Here is a 26,212-nt window from a genome sequence, read left to right on the forward strand (position 1 = left end):
TAGCCTGGGGAAAAGGAGGCTCATTGGAGACCTTATCACTCTACAACTGCCTGAAAGGAGGGTGTAGCGAGATGGGGTTGGTCTCTTCTGACAGCCAGATAATGACAGGACAAGAGGAAATGGCCTCAAACTGCACTGTGGGAGGTTCAGTTTGGACATCAGGAAGAATTTCTTCACTGAAGGGGTTGTTAAACACTGGAATGGACTGCCCAGAGAAGTGGTGGAATCACCACCCCAGGTAGTGTTCAATAAAGGAATAAATGTGGCACTTAGTGCTATGGTTTAGCTGATAGGGTGGCATTCAGTCAAAGGCTGGACTTGATGATCCAGAAGGTCTTTTGCAATTTTGTTTCTATGATTTCATAATTTAGATATACTTGACATATAAATGATGTTCCAATCATAGGAGGAATTCTGAGATTTAGAAACCTGTTCACAACCTTTTCTAGCTGAAATCCAAACCTTTTAAAGTTCATCACACAGAGAGACAAAAGTCAGGAGCCTGGCAGGTGGAGACTTCACATGAAAGGCCCTTCTCTGTCACTCTCATGGCTCCCATGAGTTATTTGAATTAGAAAGATACCATCCCACAGTCATTCTTTCTCCTGTATTAAGGAATTAGGCAAATTCTCACTGTATATTGATATTGCAGCCTGATGGCATATTGTATACCTTCCCTTGTTCTCCCCGCATCTCTGACCAAAGCTGCACTAGTCCTGGCTGGCAAAGGCCAACTTGTTAAACTTTCTGAAAGTACTTTCTTGCTATAAAATGTGTTTTCCTCTTTAAAATTATGTTAAAGAAGGTATACATCTATAAAAAAATCTTCACCAAATTGGTTTTTGTTCAGTAAAAGTTGTAAACAAATTTTTAAATGAGTTTTCTGGTTGCAGATATACCCCAGGTTTTGGATATTGCAACACTTGAGAGATTAATAAAAATAGTGTAATAGGCCAATTCCTTTTGTAGCTATATTAAGTAGAAGAAAATTCCTCAATCCTTGCTTTCACTAGTAAAGCAAATATTACAATTTAAATTATTCTACTGAGTTAATTTGAGAACTAGAGCCTTATGAGTTTAAAAATAAGATTTTTAATAATATTTTATGATTTTCAAGGCAACTGTAGTATTTAACTTTTTAAAGAATGAAGGTGTGGAAAAAAATTACAGTAAATATGAGATATATTATTTCATTATGTCATATTTCTGTTTAATCATTTAGAACCTGCTCTAAATAAAGTATCTTGAAATATAGTAAAAACTATTTACAGTTAAAAGATTTCCATGTGTATATATTTTGAGTAAATTAATCAGTTAACTTTTTATAGATGCTTTCCATAAGTTCACTTTTCCATTCCAGAGCTCAGCATGCTGTTCTGTAAAGTCACCAGTCTTTGTAGTGGGTTAAAACCAGATGAAATTCGCCTTTGTTTACTCATATTTTTTCTTCCAGTTAATAAGTTTAAAGAGTGGCTTTGGACTAAGCAGAGAAAGTAAAGGTCTGCCAATTCATTCAGGAGTGCTATTTCTTCTAGTGCTCTCCTTTTACACTTGGTTGTAAGGTGCCAAGTCTGCATGATAAAATTCCAAAACTGGCAATCATCATTTCACCTACCTTTCTCTTCTTATCTTGTGAGGTTTTCTTCTTTCTGGATGTAAATATTAGTTATACTGATGTAGGCAATATTATCTTTCTTGGAATGAACTGGGGGAAGTTACTAGTTTTTCAGTTTCAAACAGAAACAAACTCTTTCTGTAAAGGGTTGCAGTTTAGCAGTGAAAGACCTGAATGACCAATAGTGAAGCCTACTGTGGACAGATCCTGTTTATCTATCTCCATCTCCTCTCCTTATTTTTTAGTATGCTAGTCTGAAATTGATTTGTTGGGCTATGTAAATTTTTATCTACAGATTATTTTGCTCTTCTTTGTGATGGTATCTCTGCTTTAGTTGGTTGTTGCATTTTCAGTCTGTCCCTGAGAATCTTCAGGAAGACTGAGACAGGGTTATTCAAACAGGTACCAATTTTTGAAAATAAAATAAGAAGCATCGGCTAGATTTTTGGGCTTGTTGAAATCAGGTTTTTTTGGTCCTCACAAAAACTGGGGTATTCTGGCTGTGGGCCAAACAGCAAATTTTTTTCTTTATAGTGGGCATGAAAGGACAAGGTTTTTTAGCAGCCCATCATTTTCTTAAATTTGAATAAAACCATTTTTTACCAATACAAGTGCTGGTTCCCCTAAGTGTCCTGCTTACACAGCACAATATTTTCCTGCAAGTTATGAACCTTGAGAAATCCTTGTAAAAGCAAGAAAATTAGTATTTGTTAAAATTTCAATTCATTAAGAAGGGGATTATACTACAGCCATAATAATCTTGCATTTTTAAAATATTAATCTTTTTATGCTATCATAGTAGCCCCTCCTTAAAAATAGAGAAAGTTTCTTGTTGACAAAATATGAATTTTTTATACTCCTAAGCCTCAATGCTGTCAAATTATCAAATGTAGTTTCTCAGCAGATATATCTTGTATTTGTATTTACAGAACATACATATGCCACAGTAGCCATATTTTAATGTTTAATCCTTTAAAATATTTACATTTGGTTTTCAGTATTCATAATGAAAAGGCTATATAAGTTGAAATAAAATGGGAAGGGGTAAAGAGAGGGAACAAGTAGTTTATGATGTGAAGATGATGTTTTTAGTAGATGCATTTCTATCATGTAATCATAAGCAGGTAAGTCATACACATTTGCTGAATGAAAATATCATTAAAGCTCTGGTCATAACATGCTTCCTCCTTTGATATTCTTGAAAAATTGTATTAATGCTCAAAGTATGAAATTCAATCCATGCTTACCAAGTAATTTTAAATTACTGAAAAGATGCAATCCTTTGAATATTTACGTCCAAACACTTAGCTTAGACATAGTGTTACTGACCCCATTCATCCATAAAATCAGCCCTCTTGAATGCTCTGTTATTTGCATGAGTGTAGGTATGTATGTGTGTACATATATCGGTATATATAAGTATGTTCTATGCATACATATTTGAAATATATGCATTTGCACAAGTATACAGTGTTCTTAATTCAGAAAGTCAGATAAGCAAATTCATGCATGCACTAGACGTTATGGGGGTAGTCTAAAGAAGTAAAATAATGGGCGCTGCCCAGCATGCTTTTTACAAGGACACTGTAAATTTTTCTCTGCATCTCCGCAAACAGGTTTAACTTCTTTACCTTCTACAATCCAATCGAGAAAAACAAAAGTATCACAAAAAAATAGTTCTGTATAGCGATTTATATAAATGGATATATTGATGGTATTTATAAGCAAGGAGAACACATCAATACATTGCTGAGAAAACTTGAGCTGGAATCACTTGATCTTCCTGTGTTACCGAATACTTCCCTCTTGCACTTTGTTAGCTTGTGGATGTGCAAGCCAGGATTTCCTCTCTTGCTTCTTATTTATGAGGAGAAACAGAAGTCCTCCCACTGCTAGTCATTCTCATCTCATGATCTAACGTGTAAGCTGATCAGCAGAAAACTTCAGGGATTCCTGTATTTATCAGTGCTGACATGTTTTTCTGTATCTATCTGAAAAATATACTACTTTTTTCCGCCCTTGATTAGCCACTTGCAACACAGAAAGTGATTCATGTCAGGTTCACACCGTATGTCATCTACACTATTTGATATGTCAGCATATTTTGAAAATAAATTTAAAATTTTTAATTATGTACACTCACAAGTTACTATTGGCTTGAAAAATTTTGGTGCTATTCTACAGATTACAAAGGTGATGGCATTTTATTCTAAACATATGCTTTCTTTTAAATATGAATAATATACTAAAAGTTGGGCTTTCTGGACACTTGAATTCATCTTTTTATGGTTAAATGAACTCTAAGCAAAATGTAGGTGGTGGTATAAGGGTTGGCTCAAATAATTCCAATATCCTTTTAAAATGCTGATATTATTTAATGTTCCAAGATATATAAGACTGAAATAAAACATATGCCACCTCTGAATCTGAAATTATTTTCTAAGAGGTGTTTTACTAATGATCGGAAACAACAGAAGTATGCAAGCTGGCTGTTCAATTGATGAATCTTGCATTTTGAAAGTAATTCCTGATCATAATTTTATTCATATTCACATTACTTTAACTGGCTAGTTGGATTTGTATCAATTACTACTGCCAGAACAATTGCCACATAGTTTTGATATGCTAGTAAAAACATCTGGTTTGGACAACAATAATGTCTTGGGGTGACTGTATGATGTGAGACAAATTTTTACTAGTAAACATTGACTTTTTCCACTTAAACACAAACACCTAATTTCTCACCCCATTTAGAATAATAAACATGTGTTATGGCCGTCTTCCTTACAGTCCAGTAGTCTTTTAAAAAAATATATTGTCCCCAGATTTAAAGCATAAAACTGGAAAAAATTTCCTAATTAATAAGGGACCAGATGTTGGTCAAGCTCATTTCATAGATCTTTAATAATGGATGCTGTTACATGAATACACAGAAGACACACAGAAATCTGCTTAAATGCCTTAAAAATAGATTACTTTTGAATAAAATGAAAATGTAGTAGAGTAACTTCTTAGAAAGTGAACACTAAAGAATGCTCAAACTGATATTGAGGATTTTTACCAGCGCTATTGTTTAAGATTCAATGAAATGTGCTGACAAGTATGAAATCACTATCTTTAAAAAGAATCTGCTGATTTATTGTTAAACTTTCATTAGCCAAGAATGCTAGATTTCTGTATTATACCTCCAGCAATAACTGCTTTGAATGTATTTCGTTTTGCATTTTCAGTTGTTGTTCTTGTCTCAGTCTAAGACAAGTTTATGGTGCAGAAAATCTGAAATGTTACCTCCCTTCTCCCTGTCTACCAATAAGGAGAGACAAATGCAAAAAGAAATGAAAAAAAATTTTTACTAAAAGAAAACAGCAACAACAAAGAAAACTACAAAAATCACTAGATACACAGATCCTGAGTCAACTGGTTCCTCTGGGAACAAAGAAAACAAGACGGCTGCCACCCAGGTAGCACATACGCTCCAGAGGACAAAGACAAAATGGTAGAGAGGCTCTCCTGGCTAAACTTTCCCCTCTGGAATAAAAAAAAAAAAAAAGGGAACGCGGGGGTCATGGTGTGATTCTGATGGCAGATGGGACGTGCTGGCCTTGTCTAGGGCAGGTCCAGGCCTGCAGTGCCAGTTTTCCTGTTCCTCTGTGTGACAGCAGGGGTTCATGTCTGGGAAGCCACTCCTATTGCTTGCTGCCTCTTCCTGCTAGCTGCTGGGCTCCCTTTCAGCTCAGCCAGACTCAGCTGGTGTCAGTGCCACTGCCTCAGGTTGCTGCCCCATTGGGGGAGAGGGGAAATTGTCCCACTGGGCACCAAAAACTGGTCCAACATTCCTGGCTGAAGTTTTGGATCTGTCACTTTGGGAGCTATCACTTTTGAACCATGAACTTGGGAATGGTCCCTCTGCTTCGTCTCAGCCCAGTCATCCTGCAGAAATGTCCTGGAGGGCTTGCAAGTGGGAAGAGACCCACAGGTCATACATTGCCAGGGTCTGCTGATTTCTTCACTTTGGTGAGCCAGACCAAAACAGACCCCTTCCTGTTGCAGCCATGGCACTATCTCTGCCAAAACCATGCTTAGGGCCGCTGTGAATGGTATTATAATAGACAGCACTGAAAACTCCAACTCTGTGCCCAGGACATTATCCACCCCTTATTCTATACCATGCACATGATGTTCAGATGTTCATACCTTTCAGCTGTAGCCATATACACGTGCAGGTAACTATATTGGTGCAAGTATTATTTAAATGGTCACTGACTGTTTCGCCAAGATGTTTGTTGAGTTTATTTTAGTCCATTACTGGTGCAACTTGAGCAGTCTGTATTCATTGCTGAGGATATTTTATGATGTACAGTGGCAGTGTCATTCGACAACCAACATTACATATATTAATCAGCATTGCAGATGGTTCTCACCTAAATCAGGTCCCCTTGAGGTACACAGTATTCTCCATCCCTCTGTATTAGCAACCAAGTGTAACCACGTCTTTGAGCAAAAACAATCCCATGGTTGGGTTTGCACTTGCTTGAGATGGAACTAATCCCAACATGCACCATATGCACCATGGGGACTTTATCTTCATCTGCTATATGCAGAGATTCTGAGTGGGCAGGGCTAGCTTGGTTAGTGGAACTGCTACTGTTAACTAACCAGGTGGTTTTTGGTAAACACAGATCCCAATGTTTGAAGGTTCCACTGCCCATTGCCTTCAGTGTGGTTTTTAACAATCCATTGCACTGTTTGATTTTCCCAGTGGCTCATGGGTCATAGGGAATGTGATACACCCACTGAATAACACGTTCTCTAGCCCAGGTGTCCATGAGGTTCTTTTTAAAATGAGTCCCACTGTCTTTCTCAAATCTTTCTGAGATGCCACGTTACCACAGGAGAGATGTGAGGCACAGGGTAGGTCTCCAGCCATCCAGTGGTTGCTTCTGCCATTGTGAGCACATAGGGCTTTGCCTGGGCAGATTTGCTGCAGATGTAATCACTCTGCCTGCTCTCTCCATATTTATGTTTAGTCCATTGTCTCCTCTACTAATGTGTTTTACCTGCTTGACTTGCTTGATGCAGTGCATGTTTCACAAACATGCATTACTTGGGATATGGTGTCCACGGTTAAGTTCACCCTTAAGTCACAAACCTATCATTATGTTGCATCTTTTCGCTCATGACCTGAGGCATCATGAGCCCACCAAACTAGAAATAACTCTCCCTTATGTTGCCAGTCCAGATCTACCTTTAATTTTGGCAGCCCAATCCACCTGTTTGTTGTTGCAATGCTCCTCATTAGCCTGACTTATAGGCATCTAGGCATCCATATGACAAACTTATGTGGTCAGCTTCTCTACCCTAGCAGCAATGTCTAGCCAGATTTTTGCAGCCTGGACAAATATCCTTCTTCAATGCCAGTTGGTCTTTTTCCATCGTTCCAGCCACCACCACAGAGTGTTTGCCACTATCCACAAGTGAGTATAGAGGTATAGTTTTGGCCACTTCTCTCAATTGGCAATATCCAAAGCCAGATCGGATTTCAGCTCTGCATCCTGACTTGATCCACCTTGTCCTTTGGTAGTTTCTGTGACTTGCTGCTTAGGCTCCAATATGGCAGCTTCCCATTTTTGGCTTGTCCCTACGATATGTCAGGAGCTGTCAGTGAAGAGAGTGTGTCGGCTCTCACTTTCTGGTGGCTGGTTATATCGTGGGGCCTCCTCAGCATGTGCCACCTAATCCTCTTCAGATGACGGTCCAAAATGCTCACCTTCAGGACAGTTTGTGATAATTTCCAAGATCCCAGGGTGATTAGGATTTCCCATCTGAACTTCTGAACTTGCTGTATGATCAGAGTGATGTGATTACTCCAGGTAGCATTGTTGGCATGATGTATTGAAGGGACATTCCCCTTGAATATTCTGCCTAACAATCCCCTTGGTTACCTTACTGGGCAACTGGATCTGATCTTATACTTCCTCCTTCGGACAGGCGCCACTGCTATTGGCTTAGGCTGCCCATCTTGTTTAACTGCAGCCTGAGTGACTGTGGCATCTGCCAATTTGCTCTCCATCTCTTTTGGCTGTAGCTACTGTTGCATAGTAACAAGAAGCATGCAGTTAGCATTAACTAGGGTCCAGCACAGAGCAGTAAGTTGCCCCTTTCTGGAACTGCCACAGCAATTTTATTTCAAATATTCTGCTACCTTATTAGAGTTTTGTATTTGTTCAGAGGGAGACTTCCAAACTTTACTCCCTGACATATGGTACAAGACAGTGCAGGCTTTCACACTGAGGGTAGTGGATATTCCATGGAGGAATTCCAGAAGAAGGCAAAAACCTGGTGGCTCTCTGGCATCGACCCCCTCTCCACAGCACACAAACAGTGGAGCCTCTTGGTGTTTTCTCTCCCTGGCTCAGCTCCCCAAGGTTTGGGGCTGGAACGAGGTGGCCCCGCTCCAGCCAATCCCAATCCTGGAGTCCCATTCCTGGAGTCCTGGAGTGCAGCAGCTGTGGAGCTCACCTCAAGGCAGAAGAAAGATTGCTGCTGCAGCTTCTCCAAGCCAGAGGAGGGAAAAGCTTTTTACCTGGGCCAACAAAATCAAGCTAGCCAAGCAAAACCAAACTGCACAGCGCCATGGAATGCCTGGGCAGTGAGGCTTCAAAAATGCCCACCAAAAACCCAAAGCTCCCCCCTCCCCAGTCCCAGGCTTTAAAGATACAGCAACCATTTTTGGACATAAAGCAGAGGACCATGGAATAGACTATCATCATATATCACTCCAAGACACCTCCCTCGAAATCTCCATCCTGACTCCAAATATGTTGTAGACTGTACAGAGGAGACTGAGTAGAACCAGCATAAAGTATATGGTGTCCTTAGGATCCAGAGGGAATTCAGGTTTCTCAAGAAGTGATGTGTCAGACCTGAAGGGGAGAAAGAGGTGAAAGGCAAAACGAAAAATTATCTTCTCCTCTTCCCCCCATAGGCTGATTGCGATTATTAATAAACTCCCAGACACAGCAGCCCAGATCGGGACAGGCAGACAACCATGAATATATTTACCAAATGACCTTCATTGCCTTTGATGTTATCATTCCATAAACTAGTATTACAAATTGCATCAACTGTATCTTGGTTCCTCTCCCTGATCTGAAGAAAAGCACTATCACAGGCAGATGGTTCCACATATTTGGATTTAGATACAAGGTCAGGTGCCACAGTGCCATGACCCGACCAAGCAATGTGGTGACCAGGGGGTTTTGTACCCAATATAGGAATGATTTGGTCAAATTTGTTATTTTTTCACTTTCTCTCTTGACCTCCTTTTAGTTGGGTGCCAAATATCTCTTAGTTTAAGGCAATTTTACAGGGCAGAGACTCTGCAGTAACTTCCCTCCCCTTAGTTTTCAACCTATCCCATCTGCCAATGAGAAGACACAAATGCAGAGATATAAGTGAAAAAGAAAAAACAGTTTACTAAAAGAAAACAGTAATAACCAAGAAATACAGAGGCAAACAGTCAAATCCTCACCCACAAATGCAGAGGAGGTCTCCCGAATTGTCCCGGGGAACACAGACAAAATGGTGTAGATTCCACTCCGTGGGCCATGCAGCCAAGACGGGACAAAGGGAAGAACACACCAAACGAGCAACCGTGGTTCCAAAACTGCCTGCTTTCCCAAGCAATAATGACAGCAGGAAAAAACCAAAACCTGGAAAACATCTTTTTCTCCTGAAGGAGCAAATGCTGCTGAAACGCTGGAACAAACTTCTCAGCAGATGTAGGGCCAACCCTCTCAGCATCTGGAAACTTGTGGAGCAGCTCCGACCCTTGGCGACAGGAGGCTGTCCTGAGCAGTAAGACTTCCTGGCGGGAAGTCCAGAGAAACATCTCCCCAAAAGCGGTGTTTGCTGTAGCAACTGCGGCAAGGGTGGCTGTCCGACTCTTTTCTCATCAGTTGCTGCGAGGCCGTGGCTAGCAGCCTGTCGGAGCGCCCCGCTTTCTGAGGTTCTCCAGAGTCTGGAAAGAGCAAAACAGAGAGCTTCACGTGTCTGTTCCCAGCACCCTTCCCGTTTCCGTGAACTGTGGTAAAACAGAGATTCCGCTTCCAACTCTGGGTCTGAAAGAAATAGTAAACTACCTTGTACGGATTGATGTAGAGAAGATATGGAATACATGATTTTGGGTCATCCCTAATGCTACACTCTACCTTCTATCTCTGTAGCTGTGACGGTCCTTCTAAGCAAACAGCTCCTCTAGTTAAAAATATGCAACGAATCAAATTAATTAAAATTAATTAGTACAGCTCATGTAGTGTTTCTGGATAATGCTGAGGACCATAAATTCAAATCAAGGCTTGCACAACTCTTCCTAGGTTTGAAGAGAAGGTACATTACCAAAAGAAAAAGGGGAAACCAGTCACCTGTTAAACAGCATTCACTGGGGATACTTGCACTGAAGGTTCATACAGCCAGATTTTATATCATAAACCAGAGAATGAAGCAGACAGACATAGCAATTAATTGTATCTAATACTAATATACATATAAGGTTAAGTATGATAGCAGTCACATATGAGTGGAGTAATAGGAAGTTAATTATTGCAAAACCTTGATCAAAGGCATTCAGTGCTTATAATTTTATTCATAGTATGCTTTGCTTGTTCTGATACTCCTTCAGGCAGTAATATGGGTTGTCAGATTCAGTTTCTAAGGTAAGGTGTGAAGGATATATGCTAATTTATACATGTTCACTGAACATGTTTTTTCCTCATTGTCTTTTAACAATGAGATTTTACTACACTTGTTCTTCTGGTTTTAGTAAACTTTTAAATAGATACAAAGTGTACACCATGCTCTATTGCCAATGATGACTGTTCTTTACTTGCAAATATAAGGAATGAAATATAGTTATCCCAACATTCTGTATTATATTTGATTTATTTACCAATCTAAACTTGTATATGGCTTCTGATTTTTGCAGTATGAATGAAGACCGAAGAAGTGTGGGGACAGGATTAAAGTATTGCTCATAACAGTTTCCTAAAAGCAGTCCTTGTTCGGCTGATTTTTTTTACATCTCCTACTTTTCTGCATCATTTTATGACTCATTTATAACCTATTAGTTTTAATACTTGAAAATGTGATTTCTAGTTTAAGTATTGGTGTTTTACCTTTTGTCAGGTGGTCTGAACTGGGAGCCTACACTTTATTATCTACTTAGAACAGAATGAGATAAGTATTAAAGGGATATCAAACTCTTAAGTATCCACAGAACTTGTAAAAGAGGTATAGCCACAGAAGTGATCATGTGTAGGTATAACTGGAGTGATACAAAGTTTACCTGACTACATATCAGCACTGCATTTATTATCCTGAGTTTCTTTAACAGAATACTGCATTACTTTTAAGGTTCTGTGTTTGACTACTGCTGAAAAAAAAATAATCTTCACAGTCCTTCACTTTTGCAGTTTTAGTGGCATTAGCTCTTAATCCTAAACTAGAATTCACTGGAATTGTGAGTATTCACAAGGGGAAGGAAGAATCTGATGTCATTTATTTCTGGTTAGATCATTATACTTGATCGTTAAAGAAACAAAGAGCCAGTCAGCTTTGTAGTATTTTATAAAATAGTACTGTCACTGCCAGAGAATTATGACAACTCACATTAAATATTTGGGTTGGACTTCATGTGGTGACATTTCACTGCAAACTCAGAGAGTACTGAGAGCATCTGCTTAACTTCCAAAATGTGTGTTAGCTCTTCCACTTTTTCTCTGCAAGTTTTACAAGGTTTCCACCTCTATCAATGTGTGTATGACACATAAAATGGAAAAAAAAAAAGAGGACTGTTGCAGTAAATATAAGTAAGATCTGGTAGTAGCTTTGACAATTTGTGTCAATTGCCTCATGCCCATGCCAAGTTCTGTGTAGCAAGGTTTTTGGGGGGGTGTATTTTGTGTGATTCAGTAATCTCAACTGGTGTAACCACGGCTGGGGAGGGCAATGCATTGATAAAAACTAGTTCTGTATTTTTTTACTTGTTCTAAAGACTAGTTTAAAATACATTAAAATTAATGAAATGTTTTTTCTTTCAGGTGGGAGATGCAAGAAGATGCAGATCTTGAAGATGAGGAGGATAGTATGGTGGAACATTTAAAAAATGTTTATTTGATACAAAGGACTCCTATCTCAGAGGATAAAGAAGAACAATTACCTTGACAGACTTCGGGTAGCACCTTTCTTCTGGATTCAACAAGATTAACTTCTTGTCATAAATCACAGGACTAGAAAGCTCAGAAATATGTATCTTGAGTAGTAGTTGTAAACTAAAGAGTTCTCCTATTATTCTCTGGGTACCCCATCCAGGAAGGAATTGTTCACACATGCATAAGGTGAGGAACAGGAAAGTGTCAGTGTCACAAAACAATGAGATTGTATCTCAGCACTGCAGAGGCATAAACCTGAATGACAGACTGAATTGTTTCTAAAATACAAAACTCACTCTGAAAATAATGCAACTTTAGACACAGGCTAAGCAAATGTTCCTGGTTTCCATCCACCACTTCAGAGTTGCTGTCAGCCTGACCCCAGTTCATGTCACTCAAGGACCTTGTCTCTCCTTTGGTGCTTGTTTATTAAATCACCCAAAATACATGAAAAGGGACAGGTATAGACCATCCACCTTCAGTCCTTTTTGAACTGCTCCACGATAAGTCTGCTTGGCCATTATTCCCAATCAAAAATGCATCAGCATTTCTGCCCTCACAAATCCTTAACATCCAATGTATTTAATGGCAGAAAAAACACACTATAGAGACATTTTAGAAGTTTTGAGAAGCATCTTTTTATTTAGAAGAATTATTTGCAATCAGTGCTCAGAGGATTATCTTAACAGTGAATTGAGAAAATAGTAAATAATACTTATTTATAAATGTAGTATAATTTAATATTCAAAATAATCCTGGTTTGATATTCAAAATTTTCTGAATATTAAATATTTTTTTCTGAATACGTAATATTTTTATTACACACTGGTTAAAACTATCAACATTTTTTATACAGAAGGTATGGTTAGTATCTCTTTAGCTCTGCAAAAAAAAAATCCATAATTTTTCTGTAAGTTTCTTTCATTAGAAGTCCAATGGAACTATTTTTTCTGCCTGATGAAGGACTCTGGCAGGATCTTGCTAAGGGTGCAATCTGAGCAGAGTTATTCATGTTGCCAGCACATCTTCACACAGATGCTATTATGGACATAACTTAGACCACTTCAATAGGATAAAGGCATGCTTTTTTTCCCTAAAGGCTTCAGCAGCATCATGGGTAACGATATTACTAATGCTGATTTAGGGTCTTATCTGAAATGAAGGTTTTTCTCCTCTTAATTGCTCTTTTTTCTTTTCATATAAAGCATCAGACCAGTTAAAATGAAAATGTGGACAATTGCATCTTACAAATCTCCAAAGATCTTGTTATAGCACTGCAACACAAAAAGGCTGTGAGGCACTGGAGCTTAAAAAATGCTCAAAATATTAATTAAAGAACAAAGTAGACATTTTCCTCTACTGCCAGTGTAGTAATTTCAGATCATAAAGGAAGTGATGAAGTGTGAAAACCATTTACCTTTGCTTTGTATTTCACCTTTGATGTTGGTAGTGGACTTTAGATTTAAAACATGTCTACAGAGATCTTCTGTGACAGCAGGTTTGGTATTCTGGCAAATGAGGCACACATATTCCAAGCCATACAAATAATGTGATAGTGTACACGATAACATGGAAACTGGAGTTCAGAATATTCTCTCCTATTTTATCAAGATCTATTGTATGTAATTAACTTTTTGTGTAGTCATATAAAGTGTCTATGTGGTGAAACTGATTGAAATATTTCTTCTGAAAATGCTCCCCTTCTGGGAAATAACTACTCTGAAGAGGACAAACTTTGCAAGTGAATAAGCTAATTGAGAATAAACCCCTTCATACTTAAGTGGGAATATCCATACAGTCACTTGTGGTCCTGTTGGCCACACTATTTCTGATAAAGGCCAAGATACCACTGGCTTTCTTGGTTACCTGGGCAGAGTCTCGCTCACATTCAGCTAGTTGTTGACCAGCAGCTTTTCTGCTGTGCTGCTTTCTAGTCACTCTGCCCCACACCTGTGGCATTGATTTGGGTTGTGTTGTACTTGTGACCTAAGTAGAGGATGTTGATCTTCATTCCACAGGCCTCAGCCCACTGATCTAGCTTGCCCAGATCCCTTGTAAAGCCTTCCAGCTCTCCAACAGGTCAACACTCCTGCTCAGTTTGGTGTCATCTGCAAACTGACTGACTACGCCCTCTAGTCCTTGGTCCAAATAATTGATAAAGGTATTTAACAGGATGGTCTCCAAAACAGAGACTTGGGGAAGCCTGCCTATGACTGGCCAATGATTAACATGCATAAGAACATAACAACATAAAAGTTGAACCTTTGCATCTTTAAACCTTTATATTTTAATCGTATGTTTTTTTGTTTTTTTTTATCCAAACCTATACATGCATCTTTTAGGGTATCTGAGTGCAAGCAAATGTGTATTTCAAACTGTACTTGACCAACAATCCTTACTGAGAAGTATCAGGGCTTGGTCTTGCTGGCAATGTAACCATTCCAAATAACCTTTAGGGTATAAAAGAGACATCATCTTGGCAATATTACTTAATGCTGAATACACACTTCTACAATATTAATAAAATTACAATAATAATAATGTTCAACAAAATTACAGTAATACTAAGAGTTGTACAACTAAGACTGCTAAGTAAGACATGCCATTAATTTACCAAGACTGCTTGCTTTAAAGTTAAACACTTAACTGAAAATTGAAGGAGCTGACCATTTTTCCATTGCATAGATGTATTCCATAGATGCTTGGGTGTAAAATCAGGAATACTTTTATAACTGTAAGACTGCTTCTTTGGCTTTTCTTCATTAAAAAATAGTTCTATATTCTTTTAAAAGTTCTGCTGATTCTAAAATTGATTTAAGATTAAATTAATTTTTAAGAACAATGCAATGTACTGGTTCTTTGTCACTACTTATTGATCCAGTAATGTCTCACATGTATGTTTAGCCTAAATAAATGAAAGCAACAGGAGTCAGATTTGTTGGCTACAGTGTGGGCCCAAAGTTTCATGACCACTGCAATCTGATCATATTAATTCCTCCTGAAAAGCTGGTCAAAAATAAGAACTAAAGTCTTTGTTGTCTTGGTTTGAAAGACAGGTATGGTCTAAGGAAAGGCAAGAGCCCCTTTCCTGAGATGCGGAATGCAACCCCCTCCCTTTTAATTATTTTAGGTCCAAATCAGAAGCCTTCAGGCAGGAGGTGTGGGGATAAGGGTAACAGTTCTTTACTGATATCCAACAAGGCAGAAAAAACCACAACAGGTATAAAAATTGGCAACAGAACAGAACAGTCTAGCTCCGCTCCAGTCCCTTCTGGCCGCAGGCCGTCTCCCTGTGCTGTTACCGGTGCTGTGGGGGCAGGGCAGGTCCCGCACAGTTGAAGAGGGCTGGGTGATGGCGGCCGCGGCCCAGGGGTGAGAGGGATGGGGAAAGTTACTCCCCCTCACGGTGTCGGTCGTGGTGCTCAGCAGAGTGTCCGGAGATAGTAGGGTGAGGTGGGAGAGCAGCAGAGCGATGTCCAAAGGCAGGGAGCGTGGATCTCAGCGCTGGGATGGCAGGGGAGATGCCAGACCGGGGCCCCGGGCTGTCCTCCCACTCCACGAGCCAAGCGAGAGCGAGTCCCCCGCTCCAGACCCCCCGTCCACCTTTCCTTTTCCGGTTCCCCTCCACCCTCCACCCTCCACCCCCTACGAGAGAACATTATCTGTCGTTTTAAGGTGTAGCCACAATTACTTAGCATAACAATGGGAGAAAATTCCACAGAAAGAAAAGGGAACAATTCAACCCCCAACATTCGTGTACAACAGATCTGAGTGGGCAAGAGCTCGCCTCACAGGCTTAACTGAATTAACTCCAAAGACGCTATTGCATTTATATAAATTAATTGGATCAGATAGCACAAACTAGGTTAACTATACATTACCATTAATGCTCACACCTAATTTATCATTTAACAATTTAATATACTTAGCTCCTTTTACAAAACAGGCTTCAATAGGAGACTTTGTGGCAAGGAATATCTCTAATTTGGTTTGTTCAATGTCCCCTTCAGAATGCTCCAAATCTTAACATCTTTCATCTTTTGAAAGGTAATTAATGAAATTGGAAGCAGGGCAAAACTGAAATTGCATTAATAATAATGAAACTCAGAAAGAGAGGAGAAAGAGAGATATTTTGGGAACAGATTAACATTTAGACACAGCCCTGTTTTCTAGTGACTGCTGTCTTGACAGACTCCCATAGGCTATGCTTTATTCTAGGAGAGGGAATTTGATATGTATCTGTGGTATTTGCTCAGGAAATAGGCATGATGGCAAATAGATGTTCTCTAATTCACCTCTACATCATCACAGCAGTGCATGGCAGGCATGAGGCTAGCTTCTTCCAATTCGCTTCTGCGAATTCCCCTCTCAGCTAGGAGGTCTTCATAAAGTTCTAGTGAGTCTTATCTACAGTAAAACATCAATTATATGCTGACATAATATTTTATATTATTTTATGGAGCTCCCTAAAAATACGTGCAATCATTTCTAGTGACAAACACTACTCACACTCCCAAGGCAACAGTTCAAAGAGGGATTAGATACATTACTCAATTAGACATGAAATGAGAGAATAACTTGATGGCAACAGGGAGATTTCTAAGTGACTAGATAGCTCTTGAGGAGGTTCTTGTTGGAGGAAAGCCACTTTTCTGTAGTAATTTTCGATATTGTAAACAGTATTATGAATGGAAGCAGAATCTGCAGAATCTCTAAAACTATTCTAGGTGTAATGAGTAAAGGTGAGCTCGCTTTATCCTCTACCTTTAGACTCCAGCACTTGAAATGCAGACTAAACTAACAGACATTCCCAGGAAAGAAGTACAAGAAAAGCATGCAAGGTCTTGAGGAGGTGAGGCTAAAGGCCTTGTAATATCCATCAGTAAAATGATAGAGGAACCAGATTATTCCTCTTTAGCAGCATCACTTGAGAACAGACTGTTACCAATTATTGCAGCAAGTGAAACAATATAGTGCTGACATAAAACCACTAAAATCTAAGGACTTGTGCAAAGAAGTAAAAATAAATTAAAAAATCCAAATAATTTTTTTCCTGAAGAATGTGATTTTATAACAAGTGTCTCAGGAAGAACTGGCAATTACCAAATATTAACGGGTAAAGTGCTCTTCTGAATTAAGACTGTATTTCTAAATTTAATAGACAACTATCCCAAAACTGACAAGAAGTCACTGAAATCATGACTAGTACAAATTTCACTACTGTTATATCCATGACAACTTCACCTATTAGTAGGTTGCAAGCATATCTGAGAAGATACAATGCAATATCTCCTACTGAAGAAAGTGTGTTTATATTAAAATAGCTCATTATACATTTTCTTCCTATGTGGTAAAACTGACTGAAACACCTTTGGTGAAAAACCTCCTCTTCTGGGGAACTCTTATTTGGAATAAGATACATTTTGCAAGTGAAATAATCTAATCCAGAATAAACCCCCTCACTTACTCTTACACATGGAGTTGTTCCAAACAAGCTGTTGACGTTCACATTTGCACACCTTTTAATCTTTAAACAGTCACACTGGGAAAAATAAACCACAAACCAAACCAAAAACCCCAACGAACAAACAAACAAAGCTAGAACAAAACAAGATTTTCTCCCTGATGCATGAATTCAGTTTACCCACTGGGTAACAGTAGGACAGTTCTGTCTTTCCCTTTACAATCATCAAGTCTAAACATTAACCTAGCACTGCCAAGCCACATCTGCACATCTTTTCAGTCCCTCCAGGGCTGGTGCCTCCACCATGATTATAGAGTTTCTGCAGTAAACTGATCCAAGCTCCAACTGACAACAGCCTCTGTGTCTACACTGCCCTGAGTTACATCCACACTCCATCTGGAAATAAGGAAAGAACCTCATAATCATAATCCAATTCAACAGGTTTGATGTTTTCCAGTTACTATGTCAAACAGAATACCATGTCTGCCATGCCAAACCCAGGTTTCAAACTTTATTGATGATGGAGGTTTGCTGCAACAGCACATAACTTCCTCGTTTTAGGGCAGCCTTTTACAAAAACAGTATCTTTACAGCTCTCCCAGTAGATACAAACATTAAAATTACTTTTGTAAAACAAGCATTCAGTCATTAGAAAACATCTGATGAATGATTAGCAATTCACCCATGAATGTTCTTTACAATATCTGCTAATGACATGGTAATGTATATTCTGTCCCTAGATTAATGGAATATGATTATACAAGCAACTTTGATAAATTTGTGATTGCCCAATATCCAACGATTTTATAATTTTGTCCCATAATCTGTGGTTTTGAGGTAAAAAGTCAAAAACTTTTGAATATGTGGTTTCCATAAAGAAATAGGGCCTTCATGGATCAGCTTGATTCTGTTTTTTTTCCACCTCAATATTGCCTTTCTGACATCCTTGACAAACTCAATGGTTTATAAATATTGCTGTAATTTACAATGTGAGTACTGCTGCCACTCAGTTATACCCGGGCAAATATTTAATCTTCTTGATTGTTATACAGACCTAAAGTTGAGTGAGTCCTACACAGATAAAAATTTCAGGTGTAGCATACTTCTCCTCCTAATGTTCCACATCAATCTGTGTTCTTGCATTGTTCTAAGCTGCCTTTGTTATCAGATATAGTGGGAGCTGTGCTGCTAGCGAGTTACTTCTTTACTTAAACTAATGTACTTTGTCTCAGGTTTTATTATCATTAATTTCTCTGAACTTTAAATTTACCCTTGGAAATCCATAGCACATCTGTTTTCACAACCTACAAATAACTAAATATTAATCAGTAAAGCTTATGCCCTCTCTAATCTCATACAGGGTCTTAGAGAACCAAGAATTCAATAAATGTAAAACTGAGACCAACCACCTGCAAGATTATCATTCAAGAAATGCAGTAATTGTTTTCACTTGGATTTTCACCTGTTCATAAATGTAGAAATTTTACCTTGAAAGAGTCATTTTGTGTATGTATAAATATATGTATATTCCATATAATTAACATGTTTTAAATGGATTTCATTAAGTAGATTAAGATTATGCTTTTTCCTCTAGATAATGGACAAACATTGGGGAAATAAGAGGTTGAAATGGCAGGTGGTTTTTGTCTGGTACATGACTAGCAGACAGATAACTTTCTGAGGAAAGCCAGATACGGCTTTGGGAATGAAGCCCACCTGCAGGTATGGATTAACTTCAGGAAACTGAGAGCGGAAAAGTGCTGTGAAGACTTTTTTTTTCAGAAGCAGAGGGATTAGGTCTCTTCAAACAACAATAAATTTGAGTTAAGGCACCCAAATTTCACCCATGCCTTTCCACTTCATGAATGAAGAAATGGAGAGAAGTTGTTGCATTGATGCAATGCAAATGTGTAATGTTAGTCACGTGGCCTCCTTTAACCAGAACATGGCAGTCTGTTCTTCATTTCCAAGCTGTGCAGGGTCTGTATAATTACTGACTGCATCTCCACCAGACTTTAGTATTAGCACATAGTAAGGTGCACCTCCATCAAAAAGTGCCCTTTAATTACATAACAGAAAAGGCACATGTATTTGCTTTTCCATTTTCTGTGTACACAAATGTTTAGATGGAAGTTGTACAAATTTTTTAAAAAGTTGTATAATACCCTGAAGCAATCATCTGCTTCATTTATTCAAAAATCATTTGTGGAGTTGAGGGATTGATAGTTTAAAATGGAAAAATTATAGGTATGCTGAGTACATTCTTGCAAAAATAAATCATGTAATGTTATATTGAGATCAAATATTTCAAAATTCAAAGTACAATTAAATTGTTTGCACATATAAGAGCAGTGAAATAACTTTGCAAGGTTTGCATCATAAACTCATATATCTACAGAGTAAATAGCAGAACACAGACCATAAAGTTCTGCCATAAGTATTGCTTTCAATTTTTGTTTCACTCCACCAAAACTTTTCATATCAGTCTGGCATTTGTTTAACAACTATATACAGGACCGAAGAATTATGAGTGGTAACTTGAAATATATATCATATATATTTAATCTTTACAACAAATGCAAAAGCAGTAAGTGAAAAACAAAGACATAAAAGACTGCAAAAACTCTTGAGAACATATAATGAAGCATAAGAATGAATGTCACAACAGATTTATGTATGTTCAACTTTCAGCAAAATCTGCTGAAGATGAATTTAGGAATATTTATATATCATACTTTTGGCACAATAGTAGGAACCAAAATAAATTATCCAGGAATAGGATGTAAGAAACAGATTCAGGGTGTAAACAACAAGTTAAATAAGAATTTTGAATTAAGAAATCTTCAAAGCCAAAACAGAGGCTTTCCAGCCCTGCAGAGCACTCAACAACAGTGCTGTTTTTTAATGAGTTTTCAGTATTGCACTTTTTTCCTAAAGTCTCTAGTTCAACTATTGTGAAAAGAATTTTGGGAAAGGTAAAACATTTTCAGGAAAACTAACATGTTTTTATTTTTCATGAAATGCATTCTCTATATTTATGCAGTGTAAATTGTATACAAAATGCCTAGTCCATCAATGCCAAGTAAAAAGAGCAAATGAAAAGGAACTGCAAAGGCAATTCTAAAGAGAATTATTTTTGCTCTTATTGTCTTTTCTTTTGAGCTTTGATTCAGAAGGGACTTTGTCAAGACTGGGTTTTTTTTTGGTTTTGGTGGTTTTGGTTTTTTGGGTTTTTTTTTGGTTTTGTTTGTTTGTTTGGTTGGTTTTTGTTTTTTTGTTTTTGTTTGTTTGGGTTTTTATTTTATTTTATTTAAATCTCTGGAAGTAGGAACTATCATTAATCAAAACAAAAAAATTTAAGACTAAAAAAATTGATTTGTTTTTCAGATTGGGGTTTGACAAGAACTGGGGTTAATTTGCTCCACATTGTGCAAACACATTGTTCAGCATTAAATAGTATCTTGTGATATTCATAAAGTAGGTGACATGAGATGGTCTGTAGGACACAGAAATGACAATGCAGTTTTCAGTATGATTCTTCTCCAGTCCGATTCCCTTTGAATCCTTTTGTCAAGGAAAATTATTCTTAAACTGGATCACATCCTTCAGTTTCAGGATGCAGAGCAAAGCTCCAGTGGAATAAACAGACCACATTTATTGCAAATGTAAATCCAACCCACGCAAGTGAGAAGCGATCAGTCTCAGTGCACTCAAAGAGCCCTGCTGTGCAGTTTACCAGGGTTAGCATGCCCTTAACAGCAGTTCTGTGACTGAGAACTAACACTGTTAGTTACTCACAGTGCCAGATACTGAAAGTAGAAACGTTGAGACTTCTGCAGAAAGGGCTGTGGTTTTCTAGGAGCACTGAGCACTACAGGAGGCCCTAAAAACTGCTTACAAAAATTGCATTGCAGGATAGCTATTAAAATCAGATATGCTACAATCATCTATCAGCTGCTTCTAAAATACTGCCCACCTTTACCGTGTTATGTGGAGTAGATAAAGTTTTAATTGTGAGTGGGTGATAGAAGAAAAAGAAAGATTAAAAAAAAGACAAGGAATATTCTGCATTCCAAATTTCTCATCCTATCTCGCTTTCTGTTTCAGCATCTTCATGCTGATTGAAGTTCTTCAGGTAGTTTTTTAAAAGACAAAAAATATAAATAAATTGAAACAAATAAGATCTAGGACAACAAAGAACACATCATGAAGTGCATTGCAGAAAGTGAATAAAGAAATAGTGCCTATTGCAGCTTTTTCCCTTTTATGCTTTGACTCTTATCGCATGTAAGTTGGAAATAATTCCTATTTTTCTTGGTATCCATTAATCAAATTCCATGTTTTTCTATTTATTCTGCTTCGATTTAAGAGCTTCTTCCCTGTTTTCACTTAACTACAGTATTGACCTTCAGAAGGTCACATTTTGGGGTTTAAAATGGTTTTGTTCACAACATTTTCATTCATTTTTTCTGTTCTTTTTTTGAGTTGATGAGATTGCTTTTTTCAGGCATCTGAAATAATCCTTGTTACAGCAGTATTTGTTATTCTAAGAACTGTCTTCAGGCCACGATCGCTTGTCATTGACAAATGCCTGATCCCCTTGGTGTGCTTCTCTTTAGATATGATGAAGTTTTAAAGTAACTTCTCCCATTTTTATATGGTTCAAGTTACCATTTTTTCCTCTAAATTCAAAAAATATTTTCAGCACTGAAAACTGCATGCTCTGTCACACAGACAGCACCCCTCAGTTAAAACAGCTTTTTTTATTTCCATGATGAAGACAGACACTGTCAGAGCCACTTGCCCAGGTCAGTTGGCAACTTCATCAGTTATCTCACATTCCCAGTGCATCCTGGGACCCTTTCTTCCAAAATATTATTGCTTTAGTGGTTTTCTTGAAAATCTGAGTCTTGTTTCTGGGTTTGGTTTTTCTAGCCCTCTGTGCTGTTTTCAGTGCAGTGTTGCCATTATTTCATGTGACTGGCAGTTGACAATTTTTCTCTTTGAAACACCCTCTCCTGCAAATCCAATTTCCTAATTATTTCATGGGAAAGGAACAAGGTGTCTGGCCTTTATTTTATTACTTGTATTTTGGGGGACAAAAACCAAAGACATGGTCACAGAAAGGACTCTTTTAGGGAACAAGTCCAGGCAAACAAATGAGAGATGTCTAGCTAATACTAGAAAAGTATGTCCTGGCCATGCTCCCTCATGACTTCTTGTACACCTCCTTGCTGGCAGAGAATGAGAAACTGCAATGTCCTGGATGTAGGGTAAGCACTACTGAGCAATGACTGAAATACCAGTGTGTCATCCACATTATTCTCATACTACAAGCAAAACAGCACTGTACTGGCTAAGATGAAAATTAACTCTATCCCACCCAAAACCAGGCTATCACACTTTCTATTCATATCGCTTAGTATGGAGTAACTGATCATTCCAAGGGGAGTCACGACAAGTGAATATAAGGTGGTTCAATCCAGCTTATTTGGAAAGAATTAATACAGAAAGGATGTGTTATGCAGTTTTTAGCCTTGTCATATTCCCTAAATTTCCTTTACAGTCTCAGAAGCTATCTATGTCCATAAAGAACAATGTAATAAATGTTGAATTCACTCATCCCTTTTAACTAGGTCTGTAGCCTTCTACAGACTAGAGACATTGATAGTCATTAACTAAATGCAGTCCAAGACTGTTTTAATTATATGGTAACATACGCTTTTTGTAGGGGACTGTTGTTTCATAAACCACATTCTTTCATCTACATTTTTGAGCTCTGTTTACCAGACATGAGTATAAAGTCTGAGTTTCTGAACATATTTTATGAAACTAATTTCTACTGCATCTGAGTGTTTCAAACTTATGTTCACTTACCCCACTTAAGGAAATTATGTTTTTGCCTAAATTGTGAACTGAAATGAAAGCAGTTTTAATAATTGATACACAACTGACAGGTGCACTCTTCTGTGGGCTAAGAGAGTGGTGGTGAATGGTGCCACATCTGGTTGGTGGCCAGTCACTAGCTGTGTCTCAGGAATCAGTGTTGGGCCCACTCCTGTTTAAAAACTTCACTGACACTCTGGATCAGGGGATTCAGTCCATCAGCAAATCTGCAGATGACATCAAGCTGGGAGCAAGTGCTGATCTGCAGGTGGTTAGGAGGGCTCTGGGAGGGACCTGTACAGGCTGGAGAGATGGGAAAACCCAATGATAGGAGGTTTAATAACTCCCAGTGTGAGGTCCTGCACTTCGGCCACCACAACCCCCTGCAGCACTACAGGCTGGGGACAGAGTAGCTGGACAGCGCCCAGGCAGAAAGTGACAGTGCCAGACTGAATAAGAACCAGCAGGGTCCCCAGATGGCCAAGAAGGACAATGGCATCCTGGCCTGTGTCAGGAATAGTGTGGCCAGGAGGAGCAGGGAGCTCATTCTTCCCGATTTTGGCACTGGTGAGGCCGCACTTTGAGTGCTGTGCCCATTTCTGGGCCCCTCAGGTTAGGAAGGACGTTGGTGTGCTGGAAGGGCAACAGAGCTGGAGAAGGATCCAGAGCACAAGTCCTATGAGGAGCAGCTGAGGGAGCTGGGGGTGTTTAGCCTGGAGAAAAGGAGGCTCAGGGGAGATCTCGTCACTCTCCACAACTCCCTAAAAGGAGGGTGTAGCCAGCTGGGGGGGGTCTTGTCCGAGGCACCAGCAACAGGACAAGACAATGCAGTCTTAAGCTGCACTGGAGGGTGGAGTAAACCATTACATTAAGAAACATTTCTTCACAGAAAGAGTGTTGGGCCATTGGAATGGTCTGCACAGGGGGGTGGTAGAGCCACCATCCCTGCAGTGCCATGGTCTAATTGACCAGGTGGTGTTAGGTAACAGGTTGAACTTTGTATTTCTAAGAAGTGAGCTCAAGAACCTTACCAGTCATGCACAGAATCAGAGACACATAATATGGTTTGGGCTGGAAGGGACCTTAAAGACTATTTTGTTTCAATCCCTCTGCCATGGGCAGAGAACCTTGCACTAGGACCAGGCTGCTCAAAGTCCTGTCCAATCTGGCATTCAACAGGCATGCAGATGTTTTTGCTAGTATTAGCCTATTAATGGTATTATTGTGGCTCACAGAAGGCTCTGAAGGTACCAGAACTCCACAGTTCTACACGCAAACAGAAGAAAAAAAGCCCAGCTTCCAGCAAAAGGCTATTAACTAGACGTTACCTCTGGCTCCTCTTCATTCTGATAATTGGAGTTTCAAAGTGAGTTCTATGAGTCTTGGAAACCTGCCCTTTCGAACTGCTACCTCTTTGCAGAGCTTTGAAGAACTTCAAATCTGTGGTCAACATCTCTTTCTGGGTTAAGCATCTCCAAACCCACAACATCCTTGTGATTTGATTCGATAAAGTTGTCCTCCTCACATCCTTCCCTGGGCCTGTAATTACAAAAGGCTGAATCAAGATCAGAGACACAGCACATTTTTAACTGTACTACTTACTCTAACTGTCACTGAAACTTATCTAGACTCCTATATTCTACTGGTTTATTTTTGTTATTGCTTGGGATGTGTGCTTTTTTTGGTGAGTACTGCACAAGATGGAGAATGATGGTGAATCAGATTAGGACCTCAGTAAAAAACAGACTACTTTTAATGTGAGTCAGTACACACTGGTTCACTTTGCAACCTAGCAGTACTAGCAAAGAGAGACGGAATGAACTTCAAATGGGAGGACAAGATTGCTTACATCAATAGTACCCCTAATGTCTCATCAAAAACCCACATCTAAGTGCTACTTTTTTCTAACATGGAAAATACAGGAAAAATAGTCTCAATATGAGAGGCTCAAATGTAACTTCTAAAATGTAAACAGACTAATTCACCAAGACATTATAGTATCTTCTGCACCAAAGAAGAAAATTATTTCACTTCCTTCTTACTTAGGTATTGCAGAAAACACCAAAACACGTTGCCCAGAGAAGTTGTAGACGTCCCATCCTTGGAAACATTCAAAGTCAGGCTGGACAGGGATCTGAGCAAACTCATCCGTTTGAAAATGTCCCTGCTTATTGAAGAGGGGCTTGGACTAGATGGCCTTTAAAGGTTCCCTCTTACCCAAACTATTGCACTGAGAGCAAAAATATAAGGTTGCTGCTTTGGGTCATTACAGAGACAGCAGCTGGGAGTGCCCATGATGAAAAATGTTTCTCCCACATATACCTACCTGTCCATGGCTCTAGTTAGCTGAATTTTGCCATCAGTCATGACTGGGTTATAAGAGAGGACGAAATGTTTCAGCTGCACACGACGTATGTGGCAGTTTTCAGATCTCCCTGGGACAGGAACACCTCACAACCACCCTGTGCAGGCAGAACCATGACTGCATTTGCATGATGCAGGTTGTCAGCAGCCATCTGACCAAATATGGAGAGCTTTCCAAGGGAGGAAGACACTGTATCCTTGAAATCAAACTCAAGGTGCTTCTCGCTAAACAAGTAAAAAAGTGTTGGGACTGCTTGTGGTGATCAGTGCTTTACTGTAAGCGAAGGCAACACAGTCCTCATGTATTTCTGCAGAGGCCTGAAATATCTAACGTGAAAAATGTTATCGTCTTGTCTTTTTACAAACCCCAAAGCGAACAAAATAGAAAGCTAAAAGCGGAAACACGACCTTACCAGTAAGATCTACCAGCAGTCGAGCAACAGCCCGAGACCTAGATGCCGCTACTCGCCTACTCCCTATCAGCGTTGCCGGCAGGCCGCCGCTTCTCTCGTGACTTTATTCCGACAGAACTCCACAAAAAAGCGGTCTCCAGGCAGCATCCCGACAGGCTTCGCCTGCCCTCAGGCCGGCCCCCAGCGCCGTGCCCGCTCCCCGCACGGTTTTCGGGCGAGGCCGCCGCCCCTCGCGCTCCACTTCCGGGCTCCCCGCCGCGCC

At 39.1% G+C, this 26,212-nt stretch overlaps 2 protein-coding genes across 11 annotated transcripts in view; one reads left to right on the forward strand and one right to left on the reverse strand.

Annotated features, from left to right (window-relative positions):
• The window catches only part of KIAA0825 (KIAA0825 ortholog), a 243,702-nt gene extending 228,951 nt beyond the window's left edge, over positions 1-14,751 (forward strand). For 5 of the 6 annotated variants that reach the window (XM_088156363.1, XM_088156359.1, XM_088156360.1 and 2 more), the window contains one exon: positions 11,713-14,665. In XM_088156363.1, coding sequence (XP_088012489.1) covers positions 11,713-11,836 — 124 coding nt within the window. In that variant the 3' untranslated portion in view covers positions 11,837-14,665. Of the gene's footprint in view, positions 1-11,712 lie in introns of all 6 variants that reach the window. The other variant, XM_088156364.1, reaches the window with a different exon arrangement.
• On the reverse strand, positions 4,490-26,204 carry LOC148219757 (uncharacterized). 5 transcript variants are annotated; one of them, XM_088156373.1, is made up of 5 exons: positions 25,951-26,191; positions 25,500-25,864; positions 24,502-24,712; positions 9,147-9,635; positions 4,490-8,538 (listed from the first exon to the last, which is right to left on the reverse strand). In XM_088156373.1, exons 3-5 carry the CDS (start codon positions 24,660-24,662, stop codon positions 8,382-8,384), a joined length of 807 nt encoding a protein of 268 aa, XP_088012499.1. In that variant the 5' UTR covers positions 24,663-24,712; positions 25,500-25,864; positions 25,951-26,191; the 3' UTR covers positions 4,490-8,381. The 5 variants fall into 5 exon arrangements, 2 of the variants coding, with proteins under 2 accessions (XP_088012499.1, XP_088012498.1); XR_015799423.1 differs by lacking the exon at positions 25,500-25,864 and having other exon boundaries at positions 9,147-9,735; XM_088156372.1 differs by lacking the exon at positions 25,500-25,864.
• Between the last annotated feature and the right edge of the window lie 8 nt (positions 26,205-26,212).

This window comes from Sturnus vulgaris, chromosome Z (genome assembly GCF_052056855.1).
Source record: "Sturnus vulgaris isolate bStuVul1 chromosome Z, bStuVul1.hap1, whole genome shotgun sequence".
Classification (NCBI taxonomy): domain Eukaryota; kingdom Metazoa; phylum Chordata; class Aves; order Passeriformes; family Sturnidae; genus Sturnus; species Sturnus vulgaris.

Bases quoted from the DNA above. Each gene is read 5' to 3' on its own strand.
- LOC148219757 (XM_088156372.1), bottom strand. From the start codon at position 24,662: ATGTTGTGGGTTTGGAGATGCTTAACCCAGAAAGAGATGTTGACCACA. The intron at 9,636-24,501 runs GTAACGTCTAGT...TGCTCTTTCCAG, and splicing joins AGAATGAAGAGGAGCCAGAG to ACTCTGGAGAACCTCAGAAA. The intron at 8,539-9,146 runs GTGAGGATTTGA...TCTCCCCTTCAG, and splicing joins GACCTCCTCTGCATTTGTGG to GTCTGACACATCACTTCTTG.